The sequence below is a fragment of the Tachysurus fulvidraco genome, chromosome 10, assembly GCF_022655615.1.
Source record: "Tachysurus fulvidraco isolate hzauxx_2018 chromosome 10, HZAU_PFXX_2.0, whole genome shotgun sequence".
Lineage (NCBI taxonomy): Eukaryota > Metazoa > Chordata > Actinopteri > Siluriformes > Bagridae > Tachysurus > Tachysurus fulvidraco.
Window position 1 is genome coordinate 18,377,979 of NC_062527.1, and position 20,089 is coordinate 18,398,067.

General features: G+C 37.3%; 1 pseudogene and 1 gene segment (V, D, J or C); one reads left to right on the plus strand and one right to left on the minus strand.

The window, feature by feature from the left end:
- The first annotated feature begins 598 nt into the window (after positions 1 to 598).
- Positions 599 to 14,156, plus strand: LOC113654933 (annotated as a pseudogene).
- Positions 2,012 to 19,381, minus strand: LOC113654900. The segment is given in 4 exon segments: positions 2,012 to 2,567; positions 3,503 to 3,538; positions 18,779 to 19,102; positions 19,227 to 19,381. Coding segments are annotated over 4 exon segments (729 nt in total).
- Positions 19,382 to 20,089: the final 708 nt, after the last annotated feature.

Consider the following 20,089-nt stretch of genomic DNA (forward strand, 5'->3'; position numbering starts at 1 on the left):
CAGTTAAAAATAGTTTCTCATTGGCTTTCAGACAACACCAGCCTCGCACTGTGGTGAACTCCAGCACCCGAGAGAGATGCAGCTCCCAAAAGGAGGCATTTTAGCCATCTTTGGAGCTTTACTTCCTGATTAATCTGTCTCCTCAAGTGCTGCTACAGAGCTAGTTATATATCAATCGATCATTTTTTCTCTGGGTCTTGTTTTTTCTGTCAATTTGGGAAGGTATAACATTTCATTTGTAAGATAATTTATCTGTAGCATGTTATGTTTACACTTACACTTATGTTTATTCTTTGACATTGTTCATTATTAAAAATTTAAAAAGTCACTTTCGACAGTCAGTTATTATTAATCATAAAAATTATTTGACTGTAATCTTGCAGTGAATCATATTGAATCTATATTATAATGCTTCATTGAACAAGGAAAGCACCTTAAGTACAAATTCTGAGAACCTTTTTGTCATCCTACTGGTTTCAGTTCTGTCGTGTGTTGTCTGTAGTGAAAACGTTATTATTTTTTTTAAATTATTTTTTGCATTCATTATTCATGCTTCAGTGATCTGGGAGTGTTTATAGTGCTGTGACTTTAACACTTCATGACTGAGAGCTGCTGCTACAGCAACTTCACCCACAGCTACCATGACTTTGATCCCTGTCTTCATCTGGACACTGATCCTCTGGACTCAAGGTCAGACACTGCTTCATATTTTATCTCTACAATCATCTGTTCATACTAATACACTTATTGTTTCTATTATAATATTTCAGTTTCATGCTGCGTTATTGTGTATTTTTCAGAATGCAGAGGTCAAGCCACAGTAACTCAGACTCCTGCAGTGAAATCTGTTCTTCCAGGAGAAACAGTCACCATCAACTGTAGAACCAGTCAGGCAGTGTCTTCTCACAGCACACATGGGAATCGTTTATACTGGTATCAGCAGAAACCTGGAGAAGCTCCTAAACTCCTTATAACATTTGTAAATAAGCTACAGTCAGGTATTCCAGCTCGTTTCAGTGGCAGTGGATCTGGATCTGATTTCACTCTGACCATCAGTGGAGTCCAGACTGAAGATGCAGGAGATTACTATTGTCAGAGTCACCATTCCATCTCTGGCTACTGGTTCACACAGTGTTATAGAGTCGTACAAAAACCTCCCTCAGTCAGATTGTAGAAAGACTGAACTGCTGCAGCTGGGAGCGACTGCAGGTGCTGAGTTGGAGGATGTGATACGACACAATGACACTCTGTGGAGGAGAAGAACCACATCACACTAAGTCACAACTCACATTAGAGACAACTCAATATTCATCACAGCACACTGTACACAGTCCATCACATCCACTGTGACCAATAGCCACGTGCTTGATAAGTGCTCATGGTGTCATGACACTGACTAACTCACAGGTTCCTGTCCCTGGTTGATCCATTTCCACACTAGTATCCTCTGTCCTGCACATTTCAGCACCTTCCCTGCTCTCATCTAACCTCATTTAACTAGTCAGTTCATTAAAGATGCTTCTTGAGTTGACTGAGTGTGTAACTGAAGGGAAAACACTAAAATGTGCAGCACAGGGGACAATCCAGGACAAGGACAGGAAGCAGTGGGATAATGGATTAATTCATTCTCATGATATAATTGAGCTTAAATTGTACTGATGTTGTTGTGGAAAATTCACTATGTATATTATATTTATGATTTTTTAACTGAATATTTATTTCACTTTAGTATGAGAAATATACAGGAGTTGAGTCGTGATTAATACAGTTAGTGTAACAGCATTTCCAGACCCATCACACCAGTCCCCAAGATTATACACTTATAGCCTCCAGTGAGAGTAAATTATTATTATTATTATTATTATTATTATTATTATTATTATTATTATTATTATTATTATTATTATCAGGTGTCTTTCTCATGAATAATCAGGTTCTACAGCAGATACTGAGACAGATTCCTTGGTGATTTGTGTATGATGTGTATAATCAACAATGTAAAACAGCCGTGTTTACTGATTCAAAAGCTTTTATTAATAATTCAAAGCAGGACATTGCAGCGATCCACACACTTAACACATATTTAGGTGATAATTAAGAAGAAGAGCTGAGTTAAAGTGAGGAGTGTGTGAGCTCACATGTTAATAAGACAAATGAAATGATGAGAGTGGATGATTTGAGCAGTAAAGGCCACATGTAGCACACAGTGAAGCAGTAGAAGGTGAGCTGAGTAAAGTGTGTGTGAGCTCACAGCTCTGAGCACTGCTCTGTGTTCACTGTGCTCACCACAGTAGGTTGGTTGTCTTTGGAGGCCTCACAGGTCACCACCTTGTTCCTCCACTGATCCGGGTGGAGGCTCAGCGTGCTGCTCCAGCTGTAGAGGCCGTCCGCGTTCAGAACGGCGGCGCTGCGGCTCTCCCCCGAGCTCCAGCTGCTGCCGTCAACCTTCCAGCTCAACTTCCAGTCCGAGGGGAAGCCCTTGTAGGCCACACACACGAGTGTGACCTTCTCCTGCTGCAGCTCCACACTGGAGGGGGGCAGCACTGTCACACTGGGCTGGGTGTTACCTACACACACACACACACACACACACACACACACACAGAGGTGAGACAGGAATGGACAGCTGTCAGTCACTCAGGCTTTGTTTCAGCTCACTGTGTGTGTTTCACTTCCCTTTATATCTTACAGAGCAGAACTGAGATCAGTGGAGCATCACAAACGTTTCACATTCAATTCAAATACTTTTACATTTTACAGCTATAATGATTTATATTATTGTGAAGAGTGAAAATTAATATTTATGATGTAAATTCATAATAAGAAATATAAAAAAATTAATTATATATTAATATTTTTAAATGACAACATATTTGTTATTTAAATAAATTGATTCTAGTCTTCAGGACACCTGTTTATAGAGTCACAGTCTCTGAGATATTAAATGTAGCTAGAATAATTCAGTGAAACTCTGTTACAGTCATTTGCACAAACAATTATATAAATGTTATTTCAGTTAGAACGAGATATTATCACTAAAGTCAGACACATTTTATGATACTTCTAAAATAAGAGAAATTTGAGAAACAAAATGATTTTATACAAACATCACATTCACTAAAAGTGCATTTGAAGATAAAGTTGCTATAAACTATATATTTTACACATTTTAACATTAATCTGAACACACTCCATTTCAGTGATTAATCTGAACACACTCCATTTCAGTGATTAATCTGAACACACTCCATTTCAGTGATTAATCTGAACACACTCCATTTCAGTCATTAACCTGAACACACTCCATTTCAGTGATTAATCTGAACACACTCCATTTCAGTCATTAATCGGAACACACTCCATTTCAGTCATTAACCTGAACACACTCCATTTCAGTGATTAATCTGAACACACTCCATTTCAGACATTAATCTGAACACACTCCATTCAGTGATTAATCTGAACACACTCCATTTCAGTCATTAGTAAACAGGTTACTTACGGCCCACAGACAGTTTAGTTCCTCCACCAAAAGTGATCCACAGTGATACATTCCTATGAAGGCGTCGTACAAAAACCTCTGTCACACTACAGTGACCACAGAGAGAGAGAGAGAGAGAGAGAGAGAGAGAGAGAGAGAGAGAGAGAGAGAGAGAGAATTCAGTAATTGATGTTATATTTACAGAACACAGCTGTACAATTAAAGATTTATTCATTATTTAGTTTTCTTTGTCACTCTGCTGTTTAAACTCAGTGATGTTTCAGTAAAAACGTCTGACTCTGGAGCACAGTGTACTGTACACACTGCAGAAGACTGGAGGAGAAATAACACTGAATGGTGGATTAGTGATGAGATTCATCTCTACAGTCAGAAACACAATATACATCACACATAAAGATAGTAAAGAATAACTTTTTAATGCTGCTCACTTCTACATCTCCAAATACAAATCCACACAATGACTTTTTAGTAGTGTTAGAATGGCAGTAAGATTGGGGGAATGTGGTAAAGGTGTTTCCATACTTAGAGGACACTTTGCATTGGCAGCACATGCTTCAGTGATCTGGGAGTGTTTATAGTGCTGTGACTTTAACACTTCATGACTGAGAGCTGCTGCTACAGCAACTTCACCCACAGCTACCATGACTTTGATCCCCGTCTTCATCTGGACACTGATCCTCTGGACTCAAGGTCAGACACTGCTTCATATTTTATCTCTACAATCATCTGTTCATACTAATACACTTATTGTTTCTATTAGAATATTTCAGTTTCATGCTGCGTTATTGTGTATTTTTCAGAATGCAGAGGTCAAGTCACAGTAACTCAGACTCCTGCAGTGAAATCTGTTCTTCAAGGAGAAACAGTCACCATCATCTGTAAAACCAGTCCGGCAGTTTATAATAATAACTACTTACACTGGTATCAGCAGAAACCTGGAGAAGCTCCTAAACTCCTGATTAAATATTTAAATCAGAGACAGTCAGGTTTTCCAGCTCGTTTCAGAGGCAGTGGATCTGGATCTGGATCTGATTTCACTCTGACCATCAGTGGAGTCCAGACTGAAGATGCAGGAGATTACTACTGTCAGAGTCACCATGAAATCTCTGGCTACTGGTTCACACAGTGTTATAGAGACGTACAAAAACCTCCTTCAGTCAGATTGTAGAGAGACTGAACTGCTGCAGCTGGGAGCGACTGCAGGTGCTGAGTTGGAGGATGTGATACGACACAATGACACTCTGTGGAGGAGAAGAACCACATCACACTAACTCACAACTCACATTAGAGATCTCTCAATAATCATCACACCACAGTGAACACAGTCCATCACATATATTGTAACATTTATAGTTATATAACTTTATTGTGGTCCAAGTTATCATAACTCAATATCTTCAGTGGATAATTTGTCATTTCCTTCAGTCTCAGTCACTAATCCTGCCTCCAAGAAAGTCTATGATTCTGATGAACATCCTGTGATGATTCTGCATGTCTCCTTGCCTCTCTATGGAGAATTCTTGAGTTACACCATCTCACCTTCTCCCCTCATATTGCATTAAGACTCTTCTCTTTCCTGGCCCCTGTGTGGAGGATTTAACTTTCTCTCTCTGACTGAAAACCTGAGTCACTGTCTATCTTCAAAAAAAACCCCAACACCATTCAAACACCAAACACTACAATGAGAACTTTATTTCTCTAAATCTCCTCATCTAGTGTTGTTGTACTGCTGTACTAACTAATGCTAACTCATCATGAACACGGATTTAGCTTCATAATATTTTATTAGACCATGAGGATGTGTTTTGTTGGAGATTACAAAGCACTTCTACTTCTGGAAGTCACTCTGGAAAAGGAAATCTGCCAAATCTTGTAAATGTAATTATCCCTGTGACAGAGAGTACATTTCTACTTCCTGTGCTGTCCTCTGCTTCAGGTCTCCTTCCAGTCTGCTGCTTTATTGTGTCAGGAGACATGTAGCATGGAGTTGTCTCTCTATTATATCTCTCTATTCATCCTGTTGATGACCCAGTGTTATCTATGATCATTGACTAATGTTCTATCTCTTCCTGACATTTCATCTACATTAGAAGTAGCACATTACACAAACTTCCCCTCCAGTTAAATAGTCCCTGAATGAATGTTTTTTTGCTTTATCCAAAAGTGATGAAAGAAAATCTGTTTTACGATGTTTATCAGTTCTAGTATCTTGTTATTAACTTGAGGATGGATCTGTCTACATTCTCTGTCTGTATCAGTGTCTTGACCCTATTAGGGATTACAACTCCAAGTATTAGAAGATCCAAAGATAAAAAAGCACTAGATGTGACATTTGCATGAACATCTCTGAGACTCAGAATAGATCACCACTTTCAGCAGATGTTCATGGTTCTTCAGCCAAACTCACTCAAGCACAACACACAGTGCTGAACTCGACCTGCTGTTAAAGGTGCTGTTCCAAATCGCTGACAAAGACACTTCACTCATGAAGAAGGAGACCTGCTTTCTAGTGAATTCTAGTGGACTTCACAGCAGCTATTTTTGAACAAGGTGACCTGAGTGGTGTCGTGGTGGGAGACGGTACAGCCGAACAGTAAAGAACCTCTTTCCAGCGTTCTTTACTGAGGCTCAGGGTGCTGGTGATATTTTATATTTGTTCACACACACAGTTCAGTAATTGTTGTTTAATTTTGAACATTAATTAAAGATTTCTTCATTATTTAGTTTTCTTTGTCACTCTGCTGTTTAAACTCAGTGATGTTTCAGTAAAGACGTCTGACTCTGGAGCACAGTGTACTGTACACACTGCAGAAGACTGGAGGAGAAATAACACTGAATGATGGATTAGTGATGAGATTCATCTCTACAGTCAGAAACACAATATACATCACATAAAGATAGTAAAGAATACCTTTTTAATGCTGCGCATGTGACCCAGAGTTACTAGAAACAAAGATAAGTAGGAAGGAATAAAATAATAATTAAGAAAAAATTTTGTTCATGTTATATAGAACATTCGAATTGATTTATTTTCAGATAAAAGCGGTAGAAAATGAGTGAGTGAGAGTGAGTGAGAATTGATTTATTTTACTTATTGTTGTAAATATGAGAATGGTGATGTGTTTTTTCTTCTTTTGTTTTTCCATGTTGAAAGAATGTAATGTTTCTTTAAATTAATAGTCGAGGGCTCAAAAAAAGTGAAAACAAAACGTGGTGGAAAAGAAGAGAGAGGGAAAAACAAAGAGAGAAGAGTTGTTGTTTTGCTTTATGATTTATGAGAAGATAAATTGAAATGTATAAGTATAACTAGACAGAAAGTTTGGTTAAAAAATCAACAGCTATATGAGTGATACAGTCCTCTGTTTCACTGGTGATATTGTGCGAGTTTTCAGTGTTTTTAATGTGGATTCGACGACAACACTGAACAGATACCACCGTGTGTCCTGTGATGGTTAGCTCCCAAAGTTTGGAATAGTCTTCCTGATAGTGTTCGGGGCTCAGACACACTTTCCCAGTTTAAATGTAGATTAAAAACTCATCTCTTTAGTCAGGCGTACACATAATACATCCTATAGTATCATGCACCAGTACATCAGACCAGCACATTTTTATGAACAGCAGATATGTTAATCCCTCTCCACTGTTTCTCTCTTTGTACCCATCCCGAGGCATCCAGACACTGTACCAGCTCCCAACGTCCTCTGTGGGACGAAGCCTTTGGACGTCCACTGAGCCGAGGCCGACTCTAAGAATCCTGAGACATCTCCAGTTAGACTCTGTGATACTAAGGAGATCCGAAGACCATGATCCTTACACCAATACAACATTTAAATGACTATATATTACAATCACACCCCCAGTGTCACCCATATGAGGATGGGTCCCCCTTGGGTCCGGTTCCTGTCAAGGTTTCTTCCTTTACCAATTTAAGGGAGTTTTTCCTTGCCACTGCTGCCTGAGTCACCTCAGACTTGCTCATAGGGGGATAAATACATACACATTGTGAACTATATATCTAATAATAATCTAGAATTTTTAATTCTGTCAATTCTTTTACTTTTATTATTTGTTATTTACTTTATCATTAATTATGTTTACCTTCTGCTCTATGTTTATGTTCTGTAAAGCTGCTTTGAGACAATGTCTACTGTAAAAAGCGCTATACAAATAAACTTGAATTGGATTGAATTAAATTGATGGTGCGACGCCCAGTGAATTACTACAAGAACGGATTACAGCGAAATTGTATTTTTTCTTTTTTTCATGGATGAACAAAACTGTGTTGAAAGGACGTCAGTTCACAAATTTTTTCTCCTCAAGTTGGATTTCTTGACTTATTTCTTGTTCAACAGGACTTTAGGCCTGAACATTCAGCTAAAATCACTGCACTGGATCACTTTCTGTAGGAAGATAACTAATACTGGGAAATTTAATTGACTTTTGATTTGAATTGATAACAGTTTATACATTTAATTAAATTTGAATTATCATTAATATAAATTGTTGTTTAATTGTTGTTCTGGAGTGTTTCTCCCTTGCCATTGTTTTTGGGGAATAATACTGCTGTATTTTTATTTTTATTGTTTTCCTTTTTTTTCCTTCGCTTTGTTGATTTACCAGGGTTTAAATTTAAAACAATCGGAAAAATCTAAGTGTTGGGAAAAGTATATACATTTTAAACATTTAAAATTAGATCAAATAAATAGAATAGAAAAGTAAAATTATAAATAGGCCAAAAGCTAATTTAGGTCTGATTTATAATCAGAATCAAAATAACATCTGGATTTAATTAACTCTGTAGTGTGAGAATGACAGTAAGATTGGGGGAATGTGGTAAAGGTGTTTCCATACTTAGAGGACACTTTGCATTGGCAGCACATGCTTCAGTGATCTGGGAGTGTTTATAGTGCTGTGACTGCTCAGTAAATCTGCCTTTTTATGTACTACCAGTGATGAGGATCACTTTATTTCTCTGATTTTTCAGAATTTACTTTAAACTATTAAAACAGTTACAAATACTGAAAACATGACAGAATAAACAGATTTCTCTGAAAATAACAACCTTGATCAGAATGACACATCTAGCTTTTTTCCCTAATAAAATAGGACAGGATTTTTTCTAATAATGTTTCTTCTAATGGGGACAAAACACTGATAGACACAGAGAATGTAGACAGATCCATCTTCAAATTAAAAACACTTGTAGGATCAGAGCAAAAGAAAAATGTACACAATTATAAACCACAAACTAGAACAGAAAATAATAACTATTGGGATGAAATAACACCAAAAATAAAAAAAAAAGAATCACATGATATCTGTAATAGTGGCCTATTCAACACAAGATTCTGGTCTTGAATAGGCCTCTATTACATGTGCTTCATGTTCTAGATAACAGTGAAAATTACAAAATGAAAATAAATTCTTGAATGCTTAATATATGTACTCAAATATAATAATAAACACCATCGTTCATGATATATTTTTTCCACACTCCCATCATGTCATATCAGACTGCTAGAGCCTTTAGACAGTTTAATCAACAAAGGATTAGTTTTGCTTTTAATTATTAAGAAAATTGTCAGGTTTCAGATTCTTAATTTAAATAAGTTTTAAGTTTAAAAGATTTTTAATTTAAACATATTGCACCTTTCAAGGTTATAACATGCTGTTTGTTTCCTCATTTAGCTTTAATAAATAACAGTGTTGTATAAAGTACTAGAAAGCAATATTTGAGTAAAAGTTAAAGTATCAAACTAGAAAAAGACTTTGGTAGAAGTGAAAGTCACCTTTTAGAATATTACTCAAGTTAAAGTCTTGAAGTATCTGATATATCTAATCCAAGATGGAAGAAACCATGTTTGTCCTGTATTGTTTGTTTTGTGTTTGAAAAGGCATTTCTTTTAAATATTATTTTTAACCGTGGAATTTCAACATTTGGATTTTTAAAGTAAGCGAGTGGATTACTGTATTTCGACGTGGAGTTTAGTCGCTTTTTTTGGTATTTTTGGGCCTTTGGATCTCTGCACTACTGATTTACATCTTGTGTCATTCTTTGGAATTGCAAGAGGGCCTCTGGATCTCTGCACTACTAACTCACAGTTTGTATCTTTCTTTGGAATTGCAAGAGGTATATCACCACTACATTCTGTCTGTTTTAGCCTCGGATGGGTGAAAGAAACCTCAAAAAGTCTTTGATATTGAGGCACAGTACTGTGTTTCATTGGTGAATGTTTTCAAACTGGATACTCATAGCTGCTAACAGCTAGCTACCACTAGCTGTAGTTACAGTTTTCACGGCTTGCTGCCACCAGCTACTGACTCTACCACCAAGCTGTTGTTTGCCTAAAACTCACTTATTGGCCATTCGCCTACTTTAGTTGTGGCCTTTACATCCACACTATCGTCAGCTCAGTGGGTCTGCCTACTATGGACTCAGCTCCCTTCATTTCATCAGTTATAATCTGCTGTAGCCTTAGAAGCTACAGCCTGTTGCAGTCTCGGTCGAGTCTTCTGCTGTTGGACTTGTTCAAAAGGAAAAGAGAAAAGGAAAAAATGAAGTTTTGTTTGGTCTTGTTTGTCTTTCTGATTCCCTTTGCTAGTGGGGCTGTCCATTTGCAGTTAGAAAATGAGTCTATTTTTATGCAGTTCCCTTATGTAGTCTTAAAGCCTGAAACATTTTCCAAGGCCCAAATTAAATCACAGGGACCAAGTCACTCATTTATGTTTGGTTTTAAGGTTTCAAATCTACTCCATCTTCATTGCCTTTCTATTTTGAAAGATTGGTTTGTTGTCTCTGCAGACGCACTTCCTGTTTAAAAAGGCTTGTATGTTTTTTGTACCTTCAACTTGGAATGAACTACAGAAATCACTAAAGCTACAGTGTCTAATTTCCTTAAATGATTTTAAACGTTATGTTAAATCTATAGAACATGAGTCCATTCACACTTGCAAATGTTTTTATTAATGGCACTTTTATTTAAATTGAAATGCACTTGAGTTGTTTTTTTGCCTTTTTATTTGTTTTGTGATTGTGTAATTTAATTTGTTCTGCTGTTTTGGCCAGGTCTCTCTTGAAAAAGAGATTCTATATCTCAATGAGACAAATCTGGTTAAATAAAGGTTAATAATAATAATATATACTGTACTTAAGTATCAAAAGTAATTTTCTGATATTTAATGTATTTAAGTATTTGAAGTAAAAGTAAAAAGTAAAATTTCAGTGATTTTCAGTAGGCATAAGAGGCACTTCCAATGTACAGAAACATTTCTTGCAAATATGGCCACGGGTGTATAACGTTATCTTCTTCACCCTGTTCACTGAGGAACTTGGTGAGTTCATGGGTGATATGAGATAGCTGAAAGTGGAGATAGCCAGCCATGACCTCAGAAGGAACTGGCCTTGGGTAGGGAGAAGGGTGAGAATATATGGGGAAAAAAGGGAGTATATAGGGAAACTAAAGCTTAAAGTATCCATGAGCAAGCCCAGTCTGAGAAGTAACAGACTGAGATCATAATGAGGTTATAAGTTCAATAAAGCTTAAGCAGCTAACAGAGAACTCCATTTATATTCAAAGCAACATTATAGCAGCAAAGGTTTAGCAATATTAGCAATACGATATAATCAAATATAAGTAAGATCTTTTAACATAATTCACACTCATATAACATATAATCAGTAGAAATCATATACAGTATAAAATAGCAAGAGAATAAATGAGAAAAACTTACTCATTGTAGCTGAAAGGAGGATTAATCCACAAGATGTCTGTCATGAATGACTGAGCGACAAAAGTGATACAAACAAGGAAATAAAGCTTTCTCGAGCACATTTTTTAATAACAATGACGAAGAAGGTTGGAAATAAGAGGAAATTAACAAGGACAGGAAAATCCATATACAGAAAAATCCCAGGGCAGACCTTGAGTCTAGGAAATTTCTTCTGCTGTTTTTCCAATTCTTTTCTTTTTTGCTTCTCTTTGTCTTTTTCTCCTAGCTCTATGTTTACTGGTATCTGTAGCCTTAATCTCACTTTTCTTTTGTATGGGAATATGAGAGCAGGGTTTTGAAGCATTGATAAGGTTTATCTAATGAGCATGAAGTTAACCATTCATGTCCTTCATCATCCTTTCTACCCACCATTCTTACGACACCGAGCACATGCACATGAGACCTTGTGGCGCAACGGTAGCGTGTCTGACTCTAGATTAGAAGGTTGTGTGTTCAAATCATGTTGGGGTCAAAAATGTTTATTTCTCTGCTGGGAAGAAAATTGAATCATTTGGATTGCAACAATGCATATATGACACCAACAAATTCCCAGAGGGGAGTAAAGTAAATTCAGCAAGCTTTATACTGAGAGACCAACAGCAGCTACACACATTACATGAGCTATTATAAAGAGGAAAGATTTTTTTATTCTTGGACAGAAAATGACTACAGTTTAAAGTTGCATTTGAGACTATCACTTGCTGGCAAACGGACACAAATCAGACACTTTGTCTATTTCTTATTCTCAAATCAACTCAAAACAACTCAAATCAACTCAAATTAACTCTGGTGACCCTGTGACCCTAGAATGAAATCATGTTTAACTAGGTTTAAAAAATTCTCACTCACTCTGCCACTACCAAGCTCACAGTGTTTTGAGTCCCTAGTCTGATCGTCACTTCTTACTGAGTTACTTCATTAATCCTAATGTTCTACCTTTTGGTCCAAGATACATAAATATGTTACTCAGAGAGAATTTTAAACCTGAGAGATTTGTTTAATATCTCGGGAATTCTCAGGAGAATCTCATCACTAATCTGTCATTCATCATTCATTATTTCTCCTCCAGTCAAAACTTTTACTCATACAACTGTGTTCTGTAAATATGACAATTACTGCACTGTGTGTGTGTGTGTGTGTGTGTGTGTGTGTGTGTGTGTGTGTGTGTGTGTGTGTGTGTGTGTGTGTGTGTGTGTGTGTGTGTGTGTGTGTGAGTGTGAGTGTGTGTGTGTGTGTGAGTGAGTGTCAGTGTGTGTGTGTGTGTGTGTGTGTGTGTGTGTGTGTGTGTGTGTGTGTGTGTTGTGTTGTGTGTGTGCGTGTGAGTGTGTGTGTGTGTGTGAGTGAGTGTCAGTGTGTGTGTGTGTGTGTGTGTGTGTGTGTGTGTGTGTGTGTGTGTGTGTGTTGTGTTGTGTGTGTGCGTGTGTGTGTGTGTGTGTGCGTGTGTGTGTGTGTGTGTGTGTGCGTGTGTGTGTGTGTGTGTGTGTGTGTGTGTGTGTACACTGTACTGTGACGGTTTTTGTACGACGCCTTCATAGTAATGTATCACTGTGGTACACTTTTGGTGGAGGAACTAAACTCTTTATAAAAAGTAAGTGCCTTCTTTGTCTAAAAGCTCAAAGATTCTTCACTTTATTTACACAATTCATTGAAATTTATAGATTTTCTACAAATTAATGATGCGACAAATATAAAGTATTCGGTCTTTTCTATATTAGAGAAAAATGTGGTGTAAAGAGGAGAGAGATGTTTCTATAAAGACTTAATTCATGTTTTGTGTTACTCTAATTCATCATCACAATGGAAATTTGTGTAACAGTGAAGCACGAACAATAACAGTTTATTGTTGATTTCCATTAATTATTACCCATTAATAATTATTAGAATAATCTAAAAATTGAACATAGATGACTTTAGTGTGGTGTGATGATTATTTAAGCAAGGTGTGTTTCTTTAGAAGATGGAGATTATTTCAGCTGCAGTTTGGTTGGATGACTTTATCAGAATTGTGTCGTGTTGTATGATGTGCAGATAAACTACTTCATCTGCTGTACAGCTGTTACACTGAATGACCAAATATCACCATGTTCAGTATGATAGAGTTCACATTCTCAATATAAATCTCAATATTTAAGACTACAGTTTACTTTCTTTCACATTATTTTTCATTCTACATTTAATTCTACAGTATACATCTTTTATATTTTATTCTTATATTTTTATTGTTTACTTTTATTTACCTCTTTCATAGCTATATTTTCATCTGTGTTATATTTTATTTAATAATTGCACTGTCCATGAAGCGGACCTAACTCACATTTCACTGCTGGTTATATTTGCTCTATATAATTGTGTATGTGACAAATAAAAATCTGGAATCTTGAACATTCACATTAATCTAATTGTGTGTGTGTGTGTGTGTGTGTGTGTGTGTGTGTGTGTGTGTGTTTGTGTGTGTTTGTGTGTGTGTTCTCCAGCTGGTCCGGTGGTGAAGCCCTCCGTGTCTCTGCTCCGTCCTTCTTCTCTGCAGCTCTCTGATGGAACGGCCTCGCTGCTCTGCCTGCTCTCTGCCTATTCTCCACAGGGGGCGCTGCCGAGCTGGACCGTGGACGGTGCCGAGATGAACGAGGGGGTTCTGAGCAGCACAGAAGAACAGAAGGACGGCATCTACAGCCGCAGCAGCACCCTGACCCTCAGTAAAGAGCGCTGGGAAGAGGCCGAGGTGTTCAGCTGTACCGTCTCCCACCACGACACCACTCAGGTCGCCTCGTTCAGAAAGAGCCGCTGTGAAGTCCACTAGAATTCAAGTGTACACTTTAAACCATGCTTAGTAGTCTGAGGTGATGTCAGTGTGTAGCTCTGCTGAAATAAAGCTTCTATGTAGAAAGCAGGTCTCCTTCTTCATGAGTGAAGTGTCTTTGTCAGTGATTTGGAACAGCACCTTTAACAGCAGGTCGAGTTCAGCACTGTGTGTTGTGCTTGAGTGACTTTGGCTGAAGAACCATGAACATCTGCTGAAAGTGGTGATCTATTCTGAGTCTCAGAGCTGTTCATGCAAATGTGTGTGTCTTTGTGTGTGTGTGTGTGTGTGTGTGTGTGTGTGTGTGTGTGTGTGTGTGTGTGTGTGTGTGTGTGTGTGTGTGTGTATACTACATTTCTTATTTCTCTGATTTGTCAGAATTTACTTTAAACTATTAAAACAGTTACAAATACTGAAAACATGACAGAATAAACAGATTTTAATGTTTGTAAAGGAAAATAACAACCTTGATCAGAATGACACATCTAGCTATTAAATAGGACAGGATTATTTCTAATAATTTTTCTTCTAATGGGGTCAAGACACTGATAGACACAGAGAAGTAGACAGATCCATCCTCAAATTAAAAACACATGTAGGATCGGGGCAAAAGAATAATGTACACAATTATGAACCACAAACTAGAACTGAAAATAAGAACTATTGGGATGAAATAACAAAAAGGAAAAAAGAATCACATGATATCTGTAATAGAGGCCAATTCAAGACCAGAATCTTGACCATTTTCACACACACAGAGTCAGATCCGGTTTCTACAGGGTTTGATCTCTCTGACATGATACACATGATCTAGATAAAAGTCCTAAATTTGAATGTCCTGTAATGAAACTTCCACCTAAATGTATGAGCAGAGCAGGTGATGTTCTACACACTTCTTACTCTCTTCTTAACACTTGCTGTGGATTGAGAACACAGGTCTGTCTGTCAGCCAGCATTGTAGTCTGTTATTTACAGAAATTAATAAGGTTTTTAAACCCAGTGCATAAAGACACAACTGTGAAACCTCCCGAAAACAGTGAAAATTACAGCTGACACTCAAATCTCCTGATGACCTTTACTGAAGTTCTTTATAACAGCAGGAGAAAAAGAGCTCATAATTAATCTTTATTTAATAGATTGCGTTCCTAGGCATAAATTTCCACTGGGACATGACCCCATCACTCAATAATGTCTTGATTGCTTAATGTATGTACTCCAATATAATAATAATAAACACCATCATTCATTATAGATTTTTTCCACACTCCTATCATGTCACATCAGACTGCTAGAGCCTTTAGACAGTTTAATCACCATAGGATTAGTTTTGCTGTAATTACTAAAATAAAGTGTCAAGTTTTAGATTCTTAGTTTAAGCATATTGCACCTTTCAAGGTTATAACATTGTTTGTTCCCTCATTTAGCTTTAATAAATACTACTGAATATTTACCTAAAATGTGGTGAGGAAATCATTTGCCCAACTCCCCCATCTGTTTTCTTGAATTAATGAATAACCCCAAAGGTGTTAAAGTTAAGGGGAAAATCGAGGCATATTTTATAATTAGTTACAGACCTGCAAAATAGGAAGCAAACAAATGGCAGCTTGATAAGTCTTAGTAATAAAATATGAGTCAAAATAGTTTGTCTTATTATTTTAAAACTTTCTTTATAGTTTAACATACAGTATAGACAGTGTTGTCACGATTAGTCACAGGCGAATGCGGATCCAAATGCAGTTAAATCCTTTTAATAGAAGAAAAAAAAACAAGAAACAAACAAGCAGGCTAAAACAGGGCAGAACACTGAGCAGGACAGGGCACAGGACAGGGCACAGGACAGGGCACAGGACAGGGCACAGGACAGGGCACAGGACAGGGCACAGGACAGGGCACAGGACAGGGCACAGGACAGGGCACAGGAACAGACAGCATAGCACATACTAACAACGACTCACAACAGGGAAATGAACAAACAGAGTAGATATAGGGAATAAGAACCAATCACAAGACGGAGGCAATCACAGACACAGTTAATGTCCATGGTAACAAACAGGTGGGCGGGGTCAACAATTAACAGCAGGGAATGACAGCAGACAGAAAGAAGGGAAACACAGACAGACTCGTTACAGTTGTATAAAGTATTAGAAAGCAATACTTGAGTAAAAGTACAAGTATCGTACTAGAAAAAGACTTTGGTAGAAGTGAAAGTCACCTTTTAGAATATTACTCAAGTAAAAGTCTTAAAGTATCTGATATTTACTGTACTTAAGTATCAAAAGTCATTTTCTGATATTTAATGTACTTAACTATTTGAAGTAAAAGTAAAAAGTAAAATTTCAGTGATTTTCGGTAAGGAATAAGAGGCACTTCATCCTGTAGGAAGAATCTTTCATTCCGATGTACATAAACATTTCTTGCAAATACGGCCACTGGTGTATAACGTTATCCTCTTCACTCTTTTCACCGAGTTCACTACTATCGTCGGGGTGGTCGTCGGGGTGGTCGTCCGAATGCGGCTCTTTGCCCAGTTTCATGCGACTCTTACGTTCATACCGAAGTTTGTATTTGTGTCTTTATAATATGCATGTTCGCTTCGCTTGAGTTCAATATGGTATTTTCGTCAAACGTGCATGTGAGTGGGATGAAAATACCTCAAAGTTTCCCAGTAGGAGCAAGATCATTTTAGTAAACAGTTTGTGTCAAGTTCGATTTCAAAATGGCAGGGGAAAATAAAAGTTGATGATCATGTGTGCCCATGTGTATGATGTGGCTCTTTGCGGTAACACAGTAAAAATTGCCCACGGGAGGTCCTCCAGTAGGTGCCATGGCGGTTTCAGTTGTGCTTCCGCCTCCTTTTGGCAACATTACGCTGAAATAGAGCGTGCAGAGCTGCGTAATGCAATCTGAGAGCAGTGATTCACCAAACCTCCCTTATTGCAGTCGCACACATTTTGTAATAACGAGTAACGAAGATGCTTAGTGGAAATATAACAGAGTAAAAGTATACATTTTATCTATGAAATATAGTGGAGTAAAATTGAAAGTTGACACAAATTTAAATAGCAAAGTAAAGTACAGATACGTGAAATTTCTACTTAAGTACAGTAACGAAGTATTTGTACTCCATTACATTACAACACTGCATACTGTATAGCCCATAACTGTACCTAGATAAAACTGTACCTGTACCCATTAGACTGCACTAGAATTACAACAGATCAAGTTTCCAGAAAGAGAAGAGGATCGTGTATAACGCTGGGTCATCAACTGGAGGAATCCAGATTAAAGTAGAGCGTCAACTCCATGCCATTTTAAAGTTTAAAATAGATAATGATAGGCAGGGCAGAGATGGATGATTGATGGATGAGTGTGATCTTTACAGGTATATTTACCTTTTGCTCTATGTTTATGTTCTGTAAAGCTGCTTTGAGACAATGTCCATTGTAAAACGTGCTATACAAATAAACTTGAATTGAATTAAATTGAAGAACAGGTCCAGAACATGTAAACTAGCATGAAGGAGGACAGAAGGCTTTATCTGAAAGGAGGCTTCAGTCTAAAAGGAGGATGACTGATGGATTAGATTAATTTTCAAAAGAAACAGCACTAAAGGAATGAAACTGTTTAAGATGAGACAGTACAAGAGGTGTGTGAGAGTATGAGACACACAGTGTCCCTGAATCCTCTGAACCAGGTCTCAGTCTGAACAAGGAAGTGGAGAGAATAAACACCAGGTTCATTCAGAAACATTTAGAAAGAGTCAGTTTGGACAGGAGGAGTTACACCAGTGACTGAGTCAGAATCCAGAGCAGGACCAGACTGTGACCTGAAACAGACACAAGACAGAGACTGAGGCTGAGACCAGATTAATAAGAGGGTCAGATTTAGAGACTGTACTGGGGGTAGGATTAGTGAAAGACACTGAAAAATGATCCATCAAACAGTTTGTTATTATAAATAAAACAACAATCTTAAAAACTGTAAACTGTTTATCTTACAATAGTGAACATACTGGACTGTGTTCAGTGTGGTGTGATGATTATTGAGAGATTTCTAATGTGAGTTATTGTGGTGTGATTCTTCTCCTGCACAGAGTGTCATTGTGTATCATTGTGTGTCATTGTGTATCATTGTGTGTCATTGTGTGTCATTGTGTGTCATTGTGTGTCATTGTGTGTCAGACCTGCAATCAAGATTTTTTTCCTAAAGCCACATAATGTATACAGAAAAGATGATGATGATGTAAATAAAGTTTTTCAAATTATTTTGAATCAGTAATAATAAACTATAGATTTTCCCCCTCACTTTTCACTATAATGGGTTCTTTTGTGTTGCTTATTGAGATTTAGTCCCAGTACATTTTGTGTATTTAATTTTCAGGTTGTATCAATATAATAAATAAATAAATAATAGTGTGTGAAAAGACTGATAAAGACCTTCAGTTCTAATCCTGAAACATAATGTTTTGAATGTATGTGATGGAAAAAAAACCCATAATAAATACTCAGCATTCATATATTCATGATTATTGAGAGATCTCTAATGAGAGTTGGGAGTTAGTGTGATGTGGTTCTTCTCCTCCACAGAGTGTCATTGTGTCGTATCACATCCTCCAACTCAGCACCTGCAGTCGCTCCCAGCTGCAGCAGTTCAGTCTCTATACAATCTGACTGAGGGAGGTTTTTGTACGACTCTATAACACTGTGTGAACCAGTAGCCAGAGATTTCATGGTGACTCTGACAGTAGTAATCTCCTGCATCTTCAGTCTGGACTCCACTGATGGTCAGAGTGAAATCAGATCCAGATCCACTGCCACTGAAACGAGCTGGAAAACCTGACTGTAGCTTATTTACATATTTAATCAGGAGTTTAGGAGCTTCTCCAGGTTTCTGCTGATACCAGTGTAAACGATTCCCATATGTGCTGTGAGAAGTCACTGCCTGACTGGTTCTACAGTTGATGGTGACAATTTCTCCTGGAAGAACAGATTTCACTGCAGGAGTCTGAGTTACTGTGGCTTGACCTCTGCATTCTGAAAAATACACAATAACGCAGCATGAAACTGAAATATTCTAATAGAAACAATAAGTGTATTAGTATGAACAGATGATTGTAGAGATAAAATATAAAAAAAGCATAAAAAAGCAGTGTCTGACCTTGAGTCCAGAGGATCAGTGTCCAGATGAAGACGGGGATCAAAGTCATGGTAGCTGTGGGTGAAGTTGCTGTAGCAGCAGCTCTCAGTCATGAAGTGTTAAAGTCACAGCACTATAAACACTCCCAGATCACTGAAGCATGTGCTGCCAATGCAAAGTGTCCTCTAAGTATGGAAACACCTTTACCACATTCCCCCAATCTTACTGTCATTCTCACACTACTACAGAGTCATTGTGTAAATTTTACTTTTAGAGTCAGATGGAGATTTTCTGGAAATAATTTTCAGGTCTAAGATACATAAATACGTTAATCAGAAAGAATTTTAAACTTGATAGATTTGTTTAATATCTTGGAAATTCTCAGGAGAATCTCATCACTACTCTGTCATTCATCATTCATTATTTGTCCTCCAGTCAAAACTTTTAGTCATACAACTGTGTTCTTTAAATATGACAATTACTGCACTGTGTGTGTGTGTGTGTGTGTGTGTGTGTGTGTGTGTGTGTGTGTGTGTGTGTGTGTGTGTGTGTGTGTGTGTTCACTGTACTGTGACAGAGGTTTTTGTACGACGCCTTCATAGTAATGTATCACTGTGGATCACTTTTGGTGGAGGAACTAAACTCTTTATAAAAAGTAAGTGCCTTCTTTGTCTAAAAGCTCAAAGATTCATCACTTTATTTACACAATTCATTGAAATTTATAGATTTTCTACAAATTAATGATGCGACAAATATAAAGTATTCGGTCTTTTCTATAAATGAGAAAAATGTGGTGTAAAGAGGAGAGAGATGTTTCTATAAAGACTTAATTCATGTTTTGCGTTACACTTATTCATCATAACAATGGAAATTTGTGTAACAGT